Consider the following 22332-nt stretch of genomic DNA (forward strand, 5'->3'; position numbering starts at 1 on the left):
TTGTTTTCTTTGTGTACAAAAAGTATTCTTGTCGCTTTATAATATTACGGTTAAATCATTGATGGCAGATGGACTATTCTGACAATGCTTGAGACTGTTATTTATTTATCAGTATATGGTACAGTCTCAAGCCTACCGGTTTTCATCCCAAATATGTTAAATTGTATTCCAAAGATGAACAAAGTTTTTGCGGGTTTGGAACAACATGGGGGTGAATGATTAATGACACAATTTTCATTTTGGGATGGAGTATCTCTTTTAAGTGTACAATTATGAATATGTTTTAAAGTACACTTTGTATTGATGTCAAATTAATAATTTTGCTTTGAAGTATTTGTAAATCAATAAGAAATAAATAATTACACTATATGTAATTATGTAATTGCATATATAAAAAATTATCAAGTCCTACTGCAAAGTGCATTCAATATAATTTTAAACTTTAATACATTTTTATTTAATTGCAATTAACATGCAATTAATTTTTAAAAATACTACATTTAGTTAACACTCAAGCATACTCTTTTATTTTAGTTATTTTATTATTTAAGTTCTATATTAAAGTACATTTCCTTCGACAAGGCCAAAATTGCTAATAATAAAGCATTAAATCGAATCTGATATTTATTTCCCACTATGTATAATGTGTTTTAAATCATATATTGCAACATTTTAAAAAGGTCAGACATCTGGAGATGGGGAGTTGTATGTCAAGTGACAATGATTTATTGAATCTGAACCATGTATGGTTGCATACTGTATTGAATACCACAAAGTGAAGTACAGAATGTAAAACATTACATTGTGCATTAGCAAATTCATATACAGCAAATGATTTTAGAGTATATTTATTTGAACTATTTTACACAAAATGTGACATTTTACAGATGAATGCAACATATAAAACACTGTAACTCATCCAGGAGTATTCATAAGTAAACATTTATGTTGAATGACTATAATATTAAATATTTTGGCATGATAAATCTGAAGTTTAATAACAGGAATATTGTAACACAACGCATTCTTGGAAATATTTACAATGAGAATGTTATATTTTACAAAATGAATATCTAAAATAATGAAATTTACATAGCATTCAAAATCCCGTTTGCTTTTAAATGATATTACTACACATTTTGCAAATCTTGAATGTAAGAATAAACATTACAGAAAGCTGTGTAAAACATTACGGTTACACTTTATGTCTGTTCAAAATCCTTAACTGTAGTATTTTTTACAGTAATAAACATTGGGGCCTGATTATTAACTAAATGAAAATGACTTGCTTTTTTATTTTTATTTATTTATTTATTTTATATTTTTCTGTATTCCCTCAAGATTTAATCATTGTGATCTTTTGATCGGACTGATCTTTTACATTACATGCATCAGAGTTATTTATCTCTGACAATTATAAATACTTCCTGTTTACTTATATTTTTTGTATCTGTCTGTAACGTACTGTTGTTGTTGATTCGACATTCCTTCACTGAGCCTTTATCTTTATCTCAATCACCATACCAATAAAGAGAACAATGGGCTCCCATAAATGCTGTATTTCCCTATGCACCAGGCCAAATTAAAGAAGAAGCCCACTGCTTCAGATTCTTCACTGACCCACAAAGTGAATATTGTAGGTCATCTGATGGCCATTGTCCCAGGCATACAGCACCTTATCTTTGGGATTGTAGTCCACTTGAGTCACAAAGGCATACTCATTAGTGAACGGCAAACGTGGAGCAGCTTCCGTGTTCGTGTGCGTATCGTAGGCATACAGGATCTCACCCTCTTTCTGGTTGTACACGTCAATGGCGTACAGCACGCCGCACACAATGAAGCAGTTTCCATACGAGCTGCGCTTCAGCCCAGTCCTCCATGTTGTCTCCTTCTTCATGGACAGGTCGCTTGGGTCCAGCTTGCTGATGATGATTACTTCGTGTTGCGAGTAGTCGTAATCCAGCGCTGGGTAGATCACCCAGAGACCGCTCTCGTCGACGGCGAAATCGATGTCTGAATGTCCTCGCCATTTCCACGGTGTGGTGTCCTCATACACCGCATCATGAAGCTGAGTCCAAGCTGCCACGAAGCGCATGCGCAAGTCATATTTGATGATGTTTTTGGTGAAGGCCCTGTTGTAATAGAAGGAACCGTTGAAGACCACATGACCGGTTCCTATCCAGTTGTAGGGAAGCTTGAAGAGGTTACTCCAGCGTCCTATCATTGATGAAGATATTCGAAAGATCTTGATTATGATTCAATTTGTTACGCTTTATGCATGTATAATTTATGTTAGCTACACAATACAGGCAGTCCATCATGGAGCAATATTCTCAACTACATGAATTGTGTTCCGCATCTTTAATGTTTTATTTATTTCTTTTTCAGTGCCTTTAGAGCCTTAAACTGGATTGTGCATGTTAAGCAAGCAAGAACTAAAAGTGACAGAACTCTTTAGTAAATTTGCCCCTCTTTGTTTTTTGTTTTTTTTACCTTGTCTGAAATTCTCCAGGTTGCGGAACTCCACCAGGTTATTGCCGTAGTAGTAGTTCGTAACGTAGATCTTGCTGTCTTTGGCCACTGGGTCTTTCATCCAGGCTCCTTCATTTCGTCCGTAACTGTGATGCTTCTCTGGCATCTCCACTGAAGCCAGTGTGCCCTCACAGTCTAAAGATTTACCTTTTCAAAGAAATCAGTCGAGATCTCCATATATCTACACACTGGTACCAGTATACTTCAAAAATACAGTTTGTGTATGAATAAATCATACCTGCTTTGTGCAAGTGTGTCTTTCCTCCACTGTCCATTGCTTTCTCTGTTGCTGGTGTGAACATGGTTGAATTCATGACAGGCACTTCACTGGTGGTTGCTAGTGTGGTGCTTGTTGTTGTCGTCACAGCAACAAGTGTAGTGGTTGTTATTGGTGGTACAGTCGACATTATTTCAGACTCTTCCAAAACTAGCTTGGAGCCCCTTTTGTCCTCGGTTAGGTGGCCAGCGTGGGTTTTGGCTGGGTTTTCTGAAAAGAGCATAAGGAGAAAGCCAGGGAGGGATTGAAAGGCAAATTACAACTCTTGGCTTGAGGTTTTACCGCAAGCATTTCAGATTCCTCACATCAAAAGTATTATTAATGAGATGTTGCACTCGAAGAAGCTTCCTGCATTGTAACCCAGTCTCTGCCTGCAACGCTCGGACTCGACATTCCTTCACTGAGCCCATTTCATCTCATGCCATATACAACAGATCTCCGTAAGACCGTGTCAGTGGAGAGACCCTAATCTGAGCCTCGTCTTCCTGCACTGTGGGAGCGTCTGGAACATTAAACATGTGGACATGAGCACAGGACACAAGTCCATCAGATATTCATACACACTCCATCACTGCTAACTGTCAGTCAAGGACACAGGGCCAGGACTGTAATAGTTTTGGAGGCCTCTGCAATATTGTGATTATTTTCTCTTCCCTGCATGTCAGTGTTTTATATTTGGCCGAGGAAAGCATTGGAAATGATTTCATCCCAGAGGAAAGTTCTTGCTGATGCTGCCGATGAAATAAAGAAATACAGAATAGCATTTCACTAAAATAACTCAAGTTTCTTACTGCCTCTCAAGAGATGCATATATAACCGGAAAGGAAGTTATAGATCTACTTTACTGATTTCAGGTCCAGATTGATGAGAAGTAAAACCCATTTTTCTGAAACCATGGGCCATTCTGGCATTCACAATTGAGGATTTTAATGAGAAATAAAACATAAGAGGAAAGGGATTGTTGGAGGAATTTTAAAGAGGATATGTCTGAGATGCAGTCTCGCTTACGAGAGGCTTGTGAACTATAAACAATAAAATGCTTCTCTTGACTTTCTGCTCTTCTACCTCCTGTAAAGTTTTATGGTCATGGGATGCACTGGAGCGTTCACAGAGCCTTGAGTTACAAAAAAACTACAGGTGCACACAACCTGTCCTCAAAAACTTGACATAAATATCATGGACTATGGTACACATTAATAAATAAATAAATAAATGAAGATATTTTTTGGAGAAAATGTGAGTGGTGATTTCCAAAATTTGCTACCACAACGATACATATATTTTGAGCTGATTTTAGAACACATATTGTCACGTCTCCTAGCAACAAGGCACGTGTTTGTTGTGAATGGAATGACTTTAAAGTTTGGTAGTGTGTGATCCTCAGTCGTTTACTGTGTGTGATGCCCAGTTTTCCTCTGTGACTGTTTACAAAGTCTGCAAGTTTATGATGCCTGGCATTTTAAAATCTCTTCAGATTTTAAAAGTTGTGTAGTGTAATGTATTCCAACCTTAAGGTGTTTTGGGTGGTTGCTAGGGAGGTTTCTAGGGCCAGTTGCGTAAACTTAGCCTCTGTGTTAAGACGAAGTCTCTAAAGTACGAGTTTGACCGACTGGAAGTCATCAGTCTTATATTTTTAATTCAGTTTGGACTAATCTACATTTTTATTCAAATGTATAACAGTAATGACTAATAATTTGTTTTTAATTAATACCCATCTTAAAGAAAAAAGACTAGACTAACTTGTAAGACAGCAGCAAACTCAGGTTGAAACATTGTTGCTTTGCCTTGTTGCTAGGAGACACATGACAAATGAAAACAATATTGGCTCAAAATATCAAACATGTTTGATCTTCTCCGACTGCACAGAATCAACGTTTGTAGCAAAAAAAAAAAATCTGGGTGATTTTCTATGAAATCTGCAAAAGTCATCTTAATGTGTTGAGACTAGTTGCCTCAAGTCTCTATGATGTTCAAGAATATAGAAGTGTTTCACCCATTTTATCACCCACAGTAAAACCAGTTGCTTTTGGATTTGGTAGAGCTACACCGAGGTGGTTTTCAGAAAGCATTAATTGAACACAGATGTGATGTTCACGGTCGCTGTACCTCTCTCTCCTCTCCCCGCTGAATGTGACTCAGAGTTGTCTGTCTTGGAGGCTTTGTAGTATGTGATCCCCCTGATGACTCCCGTCTGGTGCACTAAAGTCTTGGTTTTGCTGGTGGGATCTGGCTTCACAGGTTTTGATGCTTTGGCAGAAGCCTCTTTCTTGGGCTTGACGGGTTTCTCTTTAGGCTGTTTGGGTGGAGGTTTGACAGCTGGGGGTTTCTTGTTGGGTGGTTTTATGTCCTTGGACTTTTTACTCTCTGTGCCCTGGAATCATAAAGTTTAAAATTACAAGCTGCTCTTGTGCATTTGTGTGTGTGTGTGTGTGTGTGTCATAGTGTTGGAGAACGTGTGTGTTACCTGTGCTTTACTGTCAGAGGCTGCGTCTTTCTGCAACAGCTGTAGTCCCAGGCTGGAGATCTCTTTCTTGATGCTCACCATGATGTCAGAGTAGTTCTCGTAGCGCTTTAGCTGATTGGACAGATTAACTACGCTGTCCCTTACAAAGTCATTCTCTCTGGTAAGGTTTGTCTTTATAGTCTGTGAAGAGATTTCCAGAATAGTGTCATACTTCTGTCAGTTAACTGATGTTTCACATTCAAGTCTGATCAGTTGGATGGTTACCTCTTCTAATGTGTTCATCTGAGCCACAACCTTGTTCATATAGGCATGGACCTTCATCAGATCCATGCTGTACAACGTCCCTTCCAGCAGATCCACAATGGAATGGAGCTGAACACAAACACAGAATAATAAAGAGGGATTCTTTGAGCCAATATGATATTTGAAATGAAAACATGAAAAATGGACTTTCTTCTTCCTATCAGTGTGTATAGGATATAAGATGAACACTATATATTCTGAATCAACAATGAACTGACTTTGGAGAAAAATGACTGTTTACTATTGTCCTCCTCCATTATCGACACACTACTGTCCTGTGTAACGCTGTAAAGCTGCTTTGGCATGATCTGTATTGTATAAAGCACTATATACTGTATATACTGTGCATATGGAAAGGATTCACAGCACTTCACTTTTTCCACATTTTGTTATGTTATAGTCTTATTCCAATTAAATTTGGATTAAATTTATTATTTTCCTCAAAAGTATACAGTAAAAAGAATATCCCGTAATGACAATGTGAAAGGAGTTGTTTGAAAAAAACCACATGTACATAAGTATTCACAGGCTTTGCCATGACACAGGTGCATCCTTTTTCTATTGATCATCCTTGAGATGTTTCTACAACTTGATCAACCTCCAAGAAAGGATTGTATTGAGGCACAGATCTGGGGAAGGGTACAGAAAGTTTCTGCAGCATTGAAAGTTCCAAAAAGCACAGTGGCCTCCATCATCCGGGAATGAAAGAAGTTTTGAACCACCAGGACTCTTCCTAGAGCCCGGCCAAACTGAGCAATCAGGCGAGAAGATTCTTAGTCAGGGAGGTGACCAAGAACCCGATGGTCACTCTGACAGAGCTCCAGCATTCCTCTGTGGGGAGAAGAGAACCTTCCAGAAGAACAACCATGTCTTCAGCACTCCACCAATCAGGCCTGTATGGTAGAGTGGCCAGACGGAAGCCATTCCACAGTAAAGACACCCAAAGGACTCTCCATGAGAAACAAAATACTCTTTGGGCTGAATGGCAAGCGTCTTGTCTGGAGGAAACCAGACACCGCTCATCACCTGGCCAATACCATCACTACAGTGAAGCATGGTGGTGACAGCATCATGCTGTGGGAATGTTTTTCAGCAGCAGGAACTGGGAGACGATGAATGCAGCAATGTACAGAGACATCCTACAGAGAAAACCTGTTCCAGAGCACTCTGGAGTGGACCTTCGGCTTGGGCAAAGGGTCATTGTCCTTTTGGAAAATAAATCTAAGCACACAGCAAAGATAACATTGGAGTGGCTATGGGTGACAACTCTGTGAATGTCCAGTGGCCAGGGCCCAGACTAGAACCCAATTGAACATCTCTGGAGCATATATATATTTATATATAAATATATAAATTAGCGAAGATGATCTCACCTTGTCATTATGGGGTATTGTTTGTAGAATAATGGAAAATATAATGGAAAATAATGTTTTTAATCCATTTCGGAATAAGGCTGCAATATAACAAAATGTAAGGGAAAAAGTGAAGCGCTGTGATTACTTTCCACATGATTATATAAAGGTGACTTGACTTGACTATTCTTTGATATCAAAATCTGCCATGTGTATGTTTCTGCTTATGCTCTGTGGACAGCGTCTGCTGCATGCTGCTGATTACCACAGATGTAATCTGTGAAGATGTAATCTTTAAGATGGCGACATCTTTAAAAATGTTACATTTAAGCATGGACATCTTAACAAATGTCAAAGTATGACCTGGGCATTTTATAAAACATGCTAAAGTAAGGGCTGAACATTTCAAAAAATGTTAAAGCCCTCAACATCTTAAAAAAATTCCTAATGAACTCCTTAACATAAAAAAGGCCTAAATATCTAGTAAAAAATTTTAACAGTAAGGCCTGAACAATAATCATTTATGCGTTTACGTGCTTTAAAAAAAAAAAATAGGACCTACAATAACAAAATAGTTGTTATTGTATTGGTGGAAAGTGCCACTTAGCTGGAGAATTCTTTTAAAAGAAAGCTTTTCTCCAAAGTCCAAAGATCTTGACCCGAGGAAAACGTCAGTTTTTACCTTGAGTAGTTCTGGGGCTTGTTTCCTGAGTTTTTCTGTTCTCCATTCGTTCTCACATGGGTTGAGTGAGGAGGGAGGAGCCGTGCAGGAACATTTACAGTCGGAGCCTGAGCTGACCGTCTCCACAGTGTAGAAATCATCCACTCGCAAGCTTCCGTCACGGAGCCTGGTGCAAGCCTCAATGCTCAGCGGCCGCATCACACACTTACAGCGGCAGTCTGAGCCCTCGGATACCATCCTGACCGGCTCTGGCTCGCCAAAAATCTGACAGAGACAGAGAATGGAAGGTCAAAAGAATATGCAAGAAAAAATATGCCACAAGTTCCGTCGCTACTAATAGAGTTCAGTTTAACTTGCGACCATAGTTATCACCAAAGCTGACAATGCTTTTGGGAAATGCAATCCTTCACATGAAGATAAAACTAAATCCTTCAAGTGCTAGGGGAATTACATGTTGTGCAATTGAGAACAAAACAAGTGTTTAACCCTTTCATGCCCCTCTTAAATAATCAGTTTATAGCCTTTCTGCACTTTACTATATGACCATACAAAAAGCTGCTAATTTACATTGAAAAGCTTAATAGACTTTGCCTTTGCCTCGGCTTGAGCCCTGATGCTCTGGAAGTGATCAGTCGTTACAATCTGGCCTGGGAAGAACCCATGCAGTGAAACTTTACCAGGCCCTATAATGTTTGTGCACAATTTGAACTCCCTACAATACCCTGACACACACATACATTTACTTGATGGATCTGTTCCATTTAAAATCAGTTTCAAAACTTATCTTCCAAGTCACAGACACAAAGATCTATCAAGTATCTGTATTTTATGAATCAAGACCACTACCTTTGGAGAAGACACAGAAAAAGACTCTTTTTCTCTTTCTCATGCATGCATCTGTTGTCAGTTAGCGCTAGCTTCAGCCCAGCGCTGGGACCTGAGTGGATCTGCACCTTCTCCCATAAACAACTTGTTTTTAAAACACAGCCCGCAGCACCTCACAGTTTGACAGAACATCTCTTATTTCTCAATAACAACCTTGCATGACATCCAGTGAGTTACATGTGAATATCATTTACAGAGTATGTACTCGCGCCATAAAGGAATAATTGGACTGATATGAGGCTTCATAAAAGCCAGGTGTTGTTGAATATGGTGCCCTGCTTTCGAAGAGGTCAACCACATGTTCTTCAAAAAGCTGCCCCCCTAATACCTACCTGATGCTGACAACTCTAATGATCAATTGAGCTTCACGAACAGTAGCAGTAAAAGTGAAAAAGACAATGTGCAGCCATGGGGGCAGAACCCACAGAATAGACAAATGCACAATGACGGCATACGATTGAGAAAAAAGTAGTAAATTATTCACAGATGTGCTGCCTTTTTTTTATTGGACTGCCAAAACAACTTGCCGCTGTTGAGTATGTACTGAAGACAGGAGCATAACAACGATCTGAAACGTTACAAAACCTTATTAGCTTGGCTTGTGAATATGAATTAGCCGCCACAATGCTACTCTATAGACTGGCAGAAGCAGTGCTTTGTCTTAAAGGCACAGTCCACTCAAATATGAATAATTCTGTCATTATTTACTCAAACTGCATGACTTTCTTTCTTCTCTGGAACAAAAAAAAAATTGATTTTCCCAATGTTTCCTCTGTTTTTGAAAGTCAGTGGGGTCCTAAATTGGTTTGGAATGACATGGATTGACAGATTTATCATTTTTTGGGTGAACTATCCCTTTAAGACCACTACAGAATGGCTGTAGTGCATCAGTTTTACTTTTCTTTCTAGTTGGCATAAATATATGCAGACAATATGACCTTGCATAAAGGTTGAAACACTATGACCTACTGTATTTGATTGACATCTGGCTCCGCCTCCATCTAACAGTTGCCCTTTTGCTCTCTAACTGTTTGCTCAAAGAGCTCAGGCGTGTCGTCTATCTGTACTGAGATTAAGAGGTCTCAATAAATCCCCCGTCATGGTATACATGTGGAACTGCTTATAGGCAGGGAAATATTTCACCATTCCATAAATTCTTCATCATAAGATCCGCTCCCTTTTTAGAGACATCCATTTGTCTGATCTAGCAACTGCCACGTAGTCGGGTACAGCGGAGCTAAAGGCTCACCAGTATAAAAGGACCTTTCGGGTTTTTTCCACTCTCAAAACACTAAATAACAAATAAAGACACCACAGTCCTTTCCTAAACACCTGTTTGTTGTTAAGTGCTGCAAGATTGTCCTGAACCATGAGGCCATCATGTGCAAAGGTTGCTAATGAGTTCATTTGATTTATTTCATTTTTTAAGTTATCTTATCAGAATCCCCAATGATTAAATATGTATTTTGCTAGTAATTGTCATACAAATGAAAATATATTTGGTCTAAAACACCCTTGTTAAAGGGACTCATCAAAAAAAATTCAGTAGAACCTAAACACTAAAACACCACCAAAAACACTTAAAGGAGCAAATGGAATTTTACAGAATACCCATTTGAAAGAGCTAGTAAATAAAAAGGTGGTACACCATTTACAAGGTGTTCGTGCAAAGAGATATTTTTAATAAAAGTTAAGACTCCTCCACACCCTCCTATGAAATGCCTCATTTAAACACGCCCTCACATGTCTACGTCATGATGTGGGAAGGTTTGCATAAAGCCACCCAAATGTTCACGGGAAGAAAGGCGGAACATCATTGTTGCTGCCACCGCCGCCACCATGTGGTGGAGACACTGTGTTTTGTGGCAAAAGTAGAAATAATTTGTGTGGCCTTCCAAAAGAGGACTTAACTAGACAACAGTTCTTCCCAAATATTCAGATGTATGCAGTGCATTTTATGGAGGACTGTTTCCTGATCCTGGGAGTAGACTACAATGCCAGCTGTTCTGATTCTAAGTGTGTAGTAAGTTTTAATATTTAAAGAATTTGCCACTGATGATTCAAACGTGAATTTTGAGCAGTGTAGAGTAACGCTTGTTTCTCCGATCATAAATGCAGACATGGTTTTATGTTCACGTGGCGCAATATGCAATGCAACGTGTAAAACAGACAGTATAAGGGGCCGTTCATATATCGCGTCTTTTGCGCACGCAAGTTCGTTATTTCCAATGTAGGCGCGCGGCATGCGCACTCATAATGGAAGCGACGCAGTCGCGACGTGCACGCGGTGCAACGTGCCCATTTTTTCCAGGCAGTCCGCACCGCATCGAGTTAAAAACATCTCAACTTTTCAGAGAGCCGCAAGCGCACCGCGGGTCATGTGACAAGAACTAACCAATCAGCTTCATCCTTTCCCGTAACAACGTTGAAAACTCAGCCAAGATGAAGGAACAGCTGATCATAGTTGTATATGGATTGCCATTTTGAAATAAATTTAGTAGCAGAGCTACTGCGAGAGATTTTTAGTTGCGCAAATCCATTTATCCTTTGCTGAAATGTCCGCGTCTTCATGGAGAGAGCACGTCATGGTTGCTTAGCAAAGGCAGACGCCTTTCTTTGGAAAAGAAAGAAAAAGTGGCGCACCTAGCGTTTTCCATGCGTTTTTAGGCGCAATATGTGAATGGCCCCTAAGTCATTATAATCAAAATTATGTCCCCACTGGATGCAACAAATGCCACATTTATAATGGGTTTTTAAGTTTTTATTGTCTCGTCGATCCGGCTGGACACGGCATCACAGTATGTTAAGGGGCGTAACATTTCTGTCAGATGCTTGAGGTACTCGGCCAATCACAATGCACTAATAGCTGGCCAATCAGAGCCCACCTCGCTTTTCAGAACGATGAGCTTTGTAAAAATCAATGCATATCAGAAAGGTGGGGCATAGAGGAGAAACAATAAATTACAGTATGTGGAAAATAATGTTTTTTTTTTCTAACCTTAAACTGCATAAACACATTTCATTCTACCAAATACACAACGTAATATAATTTTTAACAACATCATATGACCCCTTCAAAAATCAAATACCATTTTATAATCAATAAAAATCTATTTCATACTATTTCTTTTAACACAAATTGAGAAAATATATTTTAAATCAGCACTTTGAGACCAGGAATCCTAAGAATTTCCTAATTTAACACATTTTCCTATTGATCTATAAAACAATCCGTAAAAATAGGATACAATTCACTGTATTAGAATGAAGGAATTTTCAGGTATTTACCTGTAGTTTGCACTGAATGTTTTAGAGTCAATGGAAAAGTCTGTATAATTAATGGATAAAGTCCTGACAGAAAATTACGACTACATTTGTTTCCTTTTTTTTTTTTTTTTTTGTATCATGTCACTATAGTATAGCACTAAAAATATGAGAAGGATCAAAACTCTCAATAACAGGGCTTAAAGTCCAAGTCCTTCTGCAGACTTTAATCATGTAGTTCAATGACAAGCACACAATACTGCACACAGGATGCCACACAAAAACTGAGCAGCTGTCAGCTTGAAGAGGAAGGATTTAATAAAGCTTTGCTATTCTTCTGTGTAAGCTCAGTCTGATAGGGGACATTTAAAATGATTTATTCTGACAGGAATTTGCCCAACTTCTCAAGAACACATTTCATCATCTGTTGAAATTACCCCAGAATGGCTTCCATTGTTCAAGTTTGAGTTAATTAGGTGAAAAGTCCTGTAACACTTGTGTCTAAGACATAGGGGGCTTTGACAATAAGAGCCCTTGTTAACCAGAATGAAAGAATGTGTTATGGACATTTTGCTGTGTGTGCATCAGGCATCAAGGCATGCTCAGTTCTTTGCATGCTCTCTATAAGCTATCTAATATAATCTAAGCTATAGCTTCCCAAATACTCTCTATATCATGCACAGATGCATTATATATATATCTTCCCATTCAGTGAGGGGAAGTTTTTATAAAGGTTTGATTTCAATCCAAAATGCACCTAAAAAATAACTGGGCTGCATTAAAAATTAAAGTTGTATCATATACATATATGATTATATATAATTAACTAAATGTATAGCTTTCCAACAGTTGCAGGTCAATCAAACAAACCCATTTGTTATCTAAACCTGCTACACTGGCATTTGGTCTAACTGTAGCAGTGCACCTCACAACTGACCAAACAGGGAATAGGCTGCCATCCTGAGATAAGAGAGCTGTTTTTCCAAAAATACTTGGCAGGAGCAGTTGTCAACATTGGCCGCTTTCCTGAAAAGCCTCTTAGCCCAATAACCTCAAGCCTGGTGAAGCAGTTCAGGTTATGAGTCTGATCTCTCCTTCAATGAAGTGTTCTCCGTGGCCGGCTCATCTTCTTCCTTTAATCTAAGGCTTTGAAACAACACTAAAGCAAGTTTATGGCTAGAATTCAAGATGATCCCACACTAAAAGAAACATGTGGAACTGTCTAGAGCATTCTGAAATTACAAAGGTCTCTTTGATGTGCACCAGGGTCACGGCTCATATCAAGTGTGCCTTGATTATTCAGCTAAAAAAAAAAAAAAAAAAATAGATAATTCAAAGGTCAATTTAAGGTCTGTCTATCTCTCGGTAATAAAACAGCAATTTTGTGTAATACTATTGCAATTTAAAACAACTGTTTACTATTTGAATAGTTTATAACACCAATAATTCCTGTGATGCAAACAAATTTTCAGATCTTTATATGCGGATTTGCTGCTCAAGTTTTTTTACTCTATTTTTTATTATCAATGTTCATAACTGTTTTCAAGAAAAAAAAAAGTCAACACAAGCAAATCAAGACAAGCTAACAATTTATATTCGTAGTGGACTGGTACTGTCTGGAGACTTTTCTGAAGTCTGGGTGTCATTCAGAAAAGTCTGACAACTCTGATTATAGTCGCAAACAAATAATAAATCAATGGAGTAATGTATCCTGACAAAACATATCAGTGGACAAGAATTGTATCAAACCAACTGCAGTTATCACAGCACTGAAGACAGTTTCTCATTAAGACTGAGACACAATAATGGACCCAGATCTGAAGACACAGCAAGACTCTCCATCACTCCGATCCAGCAGGGAACACACAGACAGACACATGCCATTAGGACAGATGTGTCAATTAGCCCCAAACTTGCTTAGAGAGCACATGTGGATTTTGGGGACACACAGCTACATTCCAGCTGAGACTGTTTATGTGTCTCCGTTCTCTCTGAGCCTCAATCACTTCATGCTCTCAGTCTCAGCAGCCAAGAGATGCGAGACGTTCTGGCCGAGGAAGTCCAACAGATGGTTCACGCTCAACAGAGTCAGACAATTTCATTAACTGCTATCTGATTATAAACCAAGCTTTCTTAACCTTTGCATGTTTGTATTCCTTTGTGAAGGTACACACTATGGCATACTTTTAAACAGAATATGGAAAAACACTAAAAATGTAATCTAATGAATCTAATGTTTTCAGACACTTTTATGTCCATTCCGATAAAATTAAAATGTATTATTGTTTAAATTTATATTAAATGCTATTAGTTATACACTTAAGCGGTACATCTTTATGTGTGATTTCATCATTTATTGTCTTTGAAATAAGATTGTATTGTGTACTGCCGGATGTACTGATAAGCATTTATGGCAAACTTAAATATACTTTAATGTCATTTGTAGTACACATTCAATAAAATGAAATGCACTTCTTTTACACAATGGTTTATCTGCCACTCTCCTCATTTCAAGACACCAAAACATAATTTTAGGGTGATTAATGCACATTTACAGAGACTTCACCACAGATCTGGGATTTTTGTAGACATGATGCAAAACTTTTTTTTATTTTTTTTTTATTTAATGAGAGCAACAGCAATATAATATAAACCACCAATGTTTAATAATGAGTTACATGTATTACTAATTGCAGAACCAGCTGTTTTTCTGCCCTCTGTATGGTATGAACATGAATTTGGGCACTGGAAAGGATTTTATCCACAAGTCGTTGGGACACTGATGACTTGGTTTCCAAAACGATTGCGTGTTTCCTCATTAAAACTATTATTTATCATCAACAATCCTGTATAACACAGGAGGACACATGATTTGTTTTGAGTTGCATGACTTGTTTTGTTTATCATGCATCTGAGTATGATGATCACTAGTTTTTACACTGCATTGTGGGAATTTTTATGGAGTGAGCTGATTGTTTCAGAAAACTGGAACGACCTAGAAATGTCTGACTCCCTGGACAGTGCACTGACTAATTAGTGAGCTGATTGAGACACACCCAGAGTTCATAAATCTAACTGAATGCTGTTTACAGTTACCAGAGGACTTGCCACATTTAGATATATAAATTATATATATATATGATAATTTGTTGATTTAATAGAGAGTGCAGAAAGCACTTGAAAATGAATGCCGAGAAACCAACTGTTTAACACAAAGCTGCTGCAAATAGCCCATGTTCATGCTGGCAAATAAACACTTACCAAACATCATCTGTTGTGGTAGGCCATGAGTTATAATTGTGCACAGTAGCTGCCAGCAGAAGGGCCAGTAAAAGTCCAGATTTTACTCACCACACAACCAGTGCATTTCCTGTTCATTCGCTCAACACACTAAGGTCAAAGAGCAAGTCTTATATAAGGGTGGATATAAAAGAAGACTGGCATTGTTGCAGCGTTCCGAGGTTCACTGTCTGGTCTGGATAAAAATATGACAGCCCTTCAGTTATTATGGCCATCATTACCATGACGGCTCAGTAAAAGATGTGACACATTAAATGGGACGCAGATGTTCCCGGTTACCCCTAGTTTAAATCTTGTGGTAGAAGTGTTACGACAGTTTCATAAACAGGAACTGCCTAGTCTTTGATTGGCATTGGTTGAGGTAATGTCCCATGAAACTACTACCAATAGAGTTTGATATTAACAAAACAAAGCGGCTAACCTTTCCATGCCTCTGTTCTCTTTTAGCATCAACCCTATAATTCTCCATCCCTCCATCCTTGATTCTCTGCTCTTCTTATGATCTCTCATGGGTAACTCTGGGATTGTTTATGAACCCTCTGAATTAAACTGACCTGCCTGATATCCTTTCCGAGCCCTATTCTCATTTTCGGCATGTTTTGCTAATAATAGTATACTATTTTTATATATTTTATTACTTTTTAAATATTATATATATTTTTTATGAACTCCGCTTTTTAGGTTTCACAAAATGTTCAGTTAAGTACCCCACATGAGTAACAGGTTTTTGTTATTTCAGCCCTTCCTATGCTGTTTTAACCTCCTCAACTCTTCACACATTTAACCAACAACAAGGAGGTTTAAAAAAAATTCACAACATAACACAATTAGTTAGGGTTACTGAGTGGGTGACTATCATTTACAATGAGTCAAGACCTCTCACACCTCTCTTTCTCTCTCTCTCACACACACACAGACACACACACACACACTCACACCCAGTCATAAGAGGGTAGGGCATGTTTCTGTGGGACCAACAGGGCTGCTCTTAAGTCCTTCAGCTGTGTAAGCAGACATATATTGTTTTTAACCCCAGCAGAATTCGACTCCAATTACCATACTAGGCATCTAGCCCAAAACACACTCACACACCCTCAGTTTTGAAACAAATGCTATGGTTTCTGAGGAAATGTTAGTTCATGTCTGTTCAGAAACTTTATTGAAGGACATCTGTCTCTGGTTGAATCAGCTGTGCTGTTAACACGGCTGTTTGATATACTCACTCACCTGAGTCATCTTTACTATTCAGTAATGTTTTACAATGTATTGTGCATGTACACTATTAATTAAAACATGCTGCTTAGCACTGTAGCAAGTTCTCACAGTGTTAGCCCAAAAAAGCTGGACTGGAATTACAGAAAGGTCAGGGGTCTAAAGATGCCAATTAAATTATATTGCCATGCCATCTCAAGGATTAATGATTGGAATGTACTGGCAGCGCCAGGAATCATTTAGGCCAGGGCATATGTGCCAAAATATGTTGCCTACCGCTCTGGGAGCTGAGGTTGTGTGAGAAAGCTGATTTGTTAAGTGTTGTTTGACTTATTCTGAGTGATCTGACTGTGAAAATGACTGTGAAAACCCCCATTCTCCCATATGGGCTTTTCTCTCCAGTTGCACCCCTCTCATACTCTGATCTGGAACACCTTGAACATGAACAAGTCGAGTGATGCAAATCCCAGTGCTGTTGGACTAAATATCAGCACTTTTGGAAAGGCATTAGGCCATTTAAATTAAAGTCCAGAATTAACTTTTGTATTGCCACTATATATATATATATATATATATATATATATATATATATATATATATATATATATATATATATATATATATATATATATATATATATATACATACATAGAGTCTCTTCCATCAGTTTAATGCGTACTTGCTCAAATAAACACCACAGGTTTATAATGGGTTTCCCTGTTCCCAGCTCCTTCCATTTGACCTCGTGAAATTTCACATTTCATTAACGCTGATTACAGGATGAATCGTTTCACAATCCCCAGATGAATTTTTAGAAAATTTCAAAATCCCACGATTCCTGCCAATACAGACACTCCCATCCATTGCGATTACTAGATCAAGAAAATATTGTGATCTTAATAATCTGGCTGGAGATTTGAAGTCTTCAACTCATTAAACACCATGCGCAACAAACGAATGGAGTTCCTATGCTAAAGACAAATTAATCTAGTTATCAGATGAGAAATGCACTTGATTGCACGAGATTGAACCAATGCAAATTAAATCTTACATTAATAATCCTGTTTAGCTATTGCAAAACCGCGTTTAGCATTCCAAGCTGTGCGTAAAATGTAAGCGTGTTCAAAATAAAAGGAAATATGAAACACATCTTACCTTGCTCATAGCCCTTGCATCTCTGGCCAAAAACAGCACATAACTTAATATACTTGCGCAGATCCACATGTTTCATTAACTAACTCAAGTCCTTTTTTGCACAGCTGCCTTCTTAAGATATGATTTGGTGTCTCTGAAGCACCTGTATCCTTAGCCTGGAATTATGCGTCTAGATCCACTAGAACACAGGTTTATGGCTCCATGATTACAGGTCGGTGCCATGCAGAGTTGTGTATGTTGTGACACGCAGATCGAGTTTTGCTCAGCGCAGTTCCGTGATAAACGCGCGCGCACACCCACCCACCATCACCATCTCCGACACTTTGTGCCAGCGCGAGGCGGGGAATCGCTGACTGTACGAGTGCTACAAGGAGAGTTTGTTTTGTGCGTCTATGTAACTTTCCAACAACATTAAAAAGGGACCGCTGACCAATAATTATATTTAAATAATAAAAAAAATGCATCGTGGTTAATATTAATAATACAACAGATGTTTCTTTGTTCATGTTATTCCTTTTAATAATAATCGTATCGGTATTATTAATGTTGGAAATATTAGTGTATAAAATACTAACAATATGGTTTATATTTTCAGTGACAAATAATGGGCAACCTCAAGCAACCTTCAAGAGAAGTATTCGCTGTTGATTAGCGCCCTCTGTCAGTATAGGCTATTCAATAAATTGCAGTAATAATAATAATAATAATAATAATAATAATACATTAATAGTGCCTAACTCTAAAGCATTGTGTTTTCAGGGCCTGCATTTTATATTATTATTATTATTTTTTTAATTTTGTGGGGCTGAAATTCAACATAATTGTATCTGTAAATATTTCAACCGGAAAAAAATGTACAGACAAATTTTCATTATTCATAATCATAACAAGAAAAGGCTTTATTGACATTTGTATTGACACACACAAGGAATTTGTCTTGATGAAAGATTAAATATCACAAAAAAGGTCACATTTAACCACAAAATGCACAGAGAAAATGAACGGATTTTATATTTCATGTTATATTTAAGTTATATATTTTGCATAAATCAATTTAGCCTATTTTTACATCTATTCTGTTTTTGCTCTTACATTAATTTGAATAGCAGTTTAACACATTTTCCACTAAATACTCATAATTAATATGCATACATCAGCAAATGAATTGGGTAACACTTTAGAATAAGGTTCCATTAGTTAATGTTAGTTAATGTATTAATTAACATGAACAAACAATGAATAATACATTTATTACTGTATTTATTCATCTTCGTTAATGTTAGTTAATGAAAATACAGTTATTCATTGTTAGTTCATGGTAATTCACAGTGCATTAACTAATATTAACAAGCACAACTTTTGATTTAAATAATGCATTAGTAAATGTTGAAATTAACATGAACTAAGACTTATAAATGCTGTAGAAGGATTGTTCTTGCTTAGTTCATGTTAACGAAAGTAGTTAACTTTAACTAATGGAACCTTATTCTAAAGTGTTACCTTGAATTGTAACAAAATGTTATGCAAATATTTGTAATCAAACCATGATTTGTAAATAATTTATGAATCATTATTTTGCATGAAATGAGAAAATGTTTTTGGTTTTGCTTAATCATTATGCCTTTTTTTAATAAGTTTGTTTCTCTCCATTTGATTTTAAGTGGAAATTTGACTATAGGGCATGTTTTTTTTTTTTTGTCTTTATGTCTTAAATGACATGTATTTTGTTAGTAATTAATTATTGATTTTGGACCCTTTTTTTCTTTTAAAGTATATGAACGCTTTTTACAAAAAGAGATCAGACACAACGGGGTGTAAGGAAGAACACTTTGTCTCTACAAACTGCACCCTGGAGACATAACATCTCTGGAGACCATGTTAAGATACAGAGACTGGGTTTGAGATAATTATAGATTACATGTCAAGTCATGTGAAACTTTTAGCATTACCATACTACGTGATACTCCAAACACACATGCAGAAATTTTAATTTCTTTGTATAAAATTAGTCAGAATCCTATTGTTTATAACCAGGTTCTGAGTCCCGGCCTCTTAGAGCCCATTGTAGTTTCTAAAGTGGCTTACAATTGTCTTTTTGTTCATCCAGGTGATGGTTATGCTCAGTGTTGTAGTCGAGACCAGCTCATTCGAGTCCGAGTCCAGATCGAGTCCAGAGAGGGTCGAGTCCGAGTCAAGACCGAGTTCAGAAAGGGTCGAGTCCGAGTCAAGACCGAGTTCAAAAAGGGTCGAGTCCGAGTCAAGACCGAGTTCAGAGAGGGTCGAGTCCGAGTCAAGACCGAGTTCAGAAAGGGTCGAGTCCGAGTCAAGACCGAGTTCAGAAAGGGTCGAGTCCGAGTCAAGACCGAGACCAGAGAGATTGGGTCTGAGACAAGACCTAAAGAAATCTTCAAGAGTATGTCAAATGTTTGGTGGAAACAATAAAGGTTAAAAGGGCCACATAGTATGTGGTGTAAAGGTAATTTTATTAGTATTATGAAGTGTTACTTGTCAATATTAAGTGCTCATTTTCACATAACATCGTTGTACCACTATACACATCCATATAATCTTTCTAGTACACATAATATTACTGTACAACTCTATATTGTAATTCTACATAACACTTCTAGTACAAGTAACAGTACTGTACCACTATACCTGTAAATGTTCAACTGTAACAGCTTTTACATAACTTTTAACCTTGAAGCTTAGCTAATAACTGCTAATATCCTTACAATGTATTGGATTATGTGCACTTTAGATGTTGTGAAGATTAAAGATGGGCATAATTACTTTTCAAAAAAATAAGTGAGGAGACCATCCTGCTACCCAACCGAGCACGATGTGGTCTCATGATCAATCCACCCCAACTAAAAACTCTCTTTACTGGTGCAGAGGAAGCGGGGACTGACAACAGTTACCATTTTATCACTTTCTGTAACAGCAACGGATAATCTAATGCTAATTTCCCTGGATGGTGCGTTTTAATGCAGGGTAAAATACACACTATTTTTTTTTTGTTACGGAGGGCATACACACAAGAGCCGAGTGACTGTCCAGGAAAATTTCATCCAAAAGTGTGTATGTGCCAGGGGAAGAAAGCTGGATCAAATGCCATATAAGTTCAATGCATTCTGTCAGACATTGTTTTTGAGGGGGAGATGTTTAGTGTTGAGACAGTCAGTCTGTGTCTGTATTCATTATATAATTTAACTAAACAATATTTGTTTTTTTTCTGTGACCATTTTGTCCTACTTTGTAAAAATAACACAGTTGAGAGAAATAATGTAGCAATGTGGCTTTCTGGAAAGCGCGATCACTACAGGCGGATGGCAGGAGGGTAACTTAAGGCCGGTGACACACTGCGTGCCAGAAACGTGATGGCTGCTTCGCGTTTTCTGTGTCTTTACACACCAGAAGCGTGCCTGCACGCGGCGCTTGGCGCGTTGCTGCGGCTGTAGGTGACATAGAGGGAGGCCGCCGAAAAACCAGGCTCTTGTCTTCATGACAACAATATCAAATTTATTTTTTTATTTTTTTACACACCTACTGATAAGACACCATCAACAGTATTGACGGCAAAATAGAGTATGTTTGACAGGTGCATTATTTGAAAATCGATCATTATTAATTTATTTTTAAAATTACATTTATATCTGAATTTATGTCAACCTATAGACTTTCAAATATCAAAATGTCATGAATTAATATGTATTTGTGTACAAAATGACATATAAACATATTTTCCTAGTATATTTTGCCTGGAAACACTTCCAACATGCACGCGTGTCGCGTGAAAAATAGGCGTCAGTTCTATTTCTAGCATGCACGGGTTTTCCGCGCGTCTCACGCAGGCAGTCTGCAAGATCTAACCTGTTAACATGGGAGCCGAATTAAAAACAGACACGCCACGCAGCTGAGGTGCTTGCGCCACGCATCCAGTGTGTTGCTGGCCTAACGTCTCACGTCAAAAGAAAATCACCAGTCATTGGATGTGTCAATCATACATCAATTTAAATAAACATTAACATACAGTAATAATCATGAAATATTTTGATTGGGACTCGAGCGGACTCGGGCATAAGTCCGATTCCTAATATGTTCGAGTCCGAGTCAATACCGAGTCAAAATGCACACGAGTCCATGACAAGACCGAGACCATTAAAATACGGTCTCGAGACCGAGTCCAAGACCGAGTCCGAGTCTCGAGTACTCAACACTGGTTATGCTTCCTGCTTTTGTGCATTATGTGCACTCTACTTTATATGAGTTATTTATAAAGATCTGTTTTGCATGTTAAAAATAAATTCCTTGATATTTAAAATCTCAGTCTTCATTGTCCCTGAACAGTTGCTTTGGTCTTCGTCTAACACCCACTTGCTCCATCTGCTGCTGAGCCGAATAACAGCAGATGCTCCACGGATGTGCAATGTTGGCTATTCTGCGAATTTTACTAATTGTAAAGCAAACCGGAGGAAATTTGTCTGTCGTAATATTATAGGTGGTATTTTTAGACACACTGAATATGGTCTGGAAGGTGAATATTATTTCACAGGAAGAAAAGGTAATAATAATAATAATAATAATAATAGAACTATTCATAAAAACATATTATATGTTTTAGTAAATGATTTATTACTGTTATTTTTCTATAATTACATTTATTTATTTACTTTTAATTTCTGCAGCTTTGGTCCTCCACATCTATTAATAATTATTAATAGGAAAAACTCAAAATATTCACTTTCATAATAATAATAAATTAAAAATGTACATTAATAACAAATGCATAAATGTCATTCGAATAAATAAAATGTTAATAAATAGAATAAAAAATAAAATTAAAAAAATAAATAAGGTGTGAGCATACACCCATACCGAACAACTCTATGATATATTCATAAAA

The 22332-nt window shown here is 37.5% G+C and overlaps 1 protein-coding gene across 1 annotated transcript; it reads right to left on the reverse strand.

Annotated features, from left to right (window-relative positions):
* Window positions 1-1110: 1110 nt before the first annotated feature.
* olfml2a (olfactomedin-like 2A) lies at window positions 1111-17753 on the reverse strand. The gene is made up of 8 exons (XM_026244177.1): window positions 17427-17753; window positions 7611-7874; window positions 5538-5645; window positions 5274-5453; window positions 4916-5180; window positions 2771-3019; window positions 2494-2679; window positions 1111-2217 (listed from the first exon to the last, which is right to left on the reverse strand). Exons 1-8 carry the CDS (start codon window positions 17493-17495, stop codon window positions 1613-1615), a joined length of 1926 nt encoding a protein of 641 aa, XP_026099962.1. The 5' UTR covers window positions 17496-17753; the 3' UTR covers window positions 1111-1612.
* Window positions 17754-22332: the final 4579 nt, after the last annotated feature.

Source organism: Carassius auratus, unplaced genomic scaffold (assembly GCF_003368295.1).
Source record: "Carassius auratus strain Wakin unplaced genomic scaffold, ASM336829v1 scaf_tig00005214, whole genome shotgun sequence".
NCBI classification, from domain to species: Eukaryota; Metazoa; Chordata; class Actinopteri; order Cypriniformes; family Cyprinidae; genus Carassius; species Carassius auratus.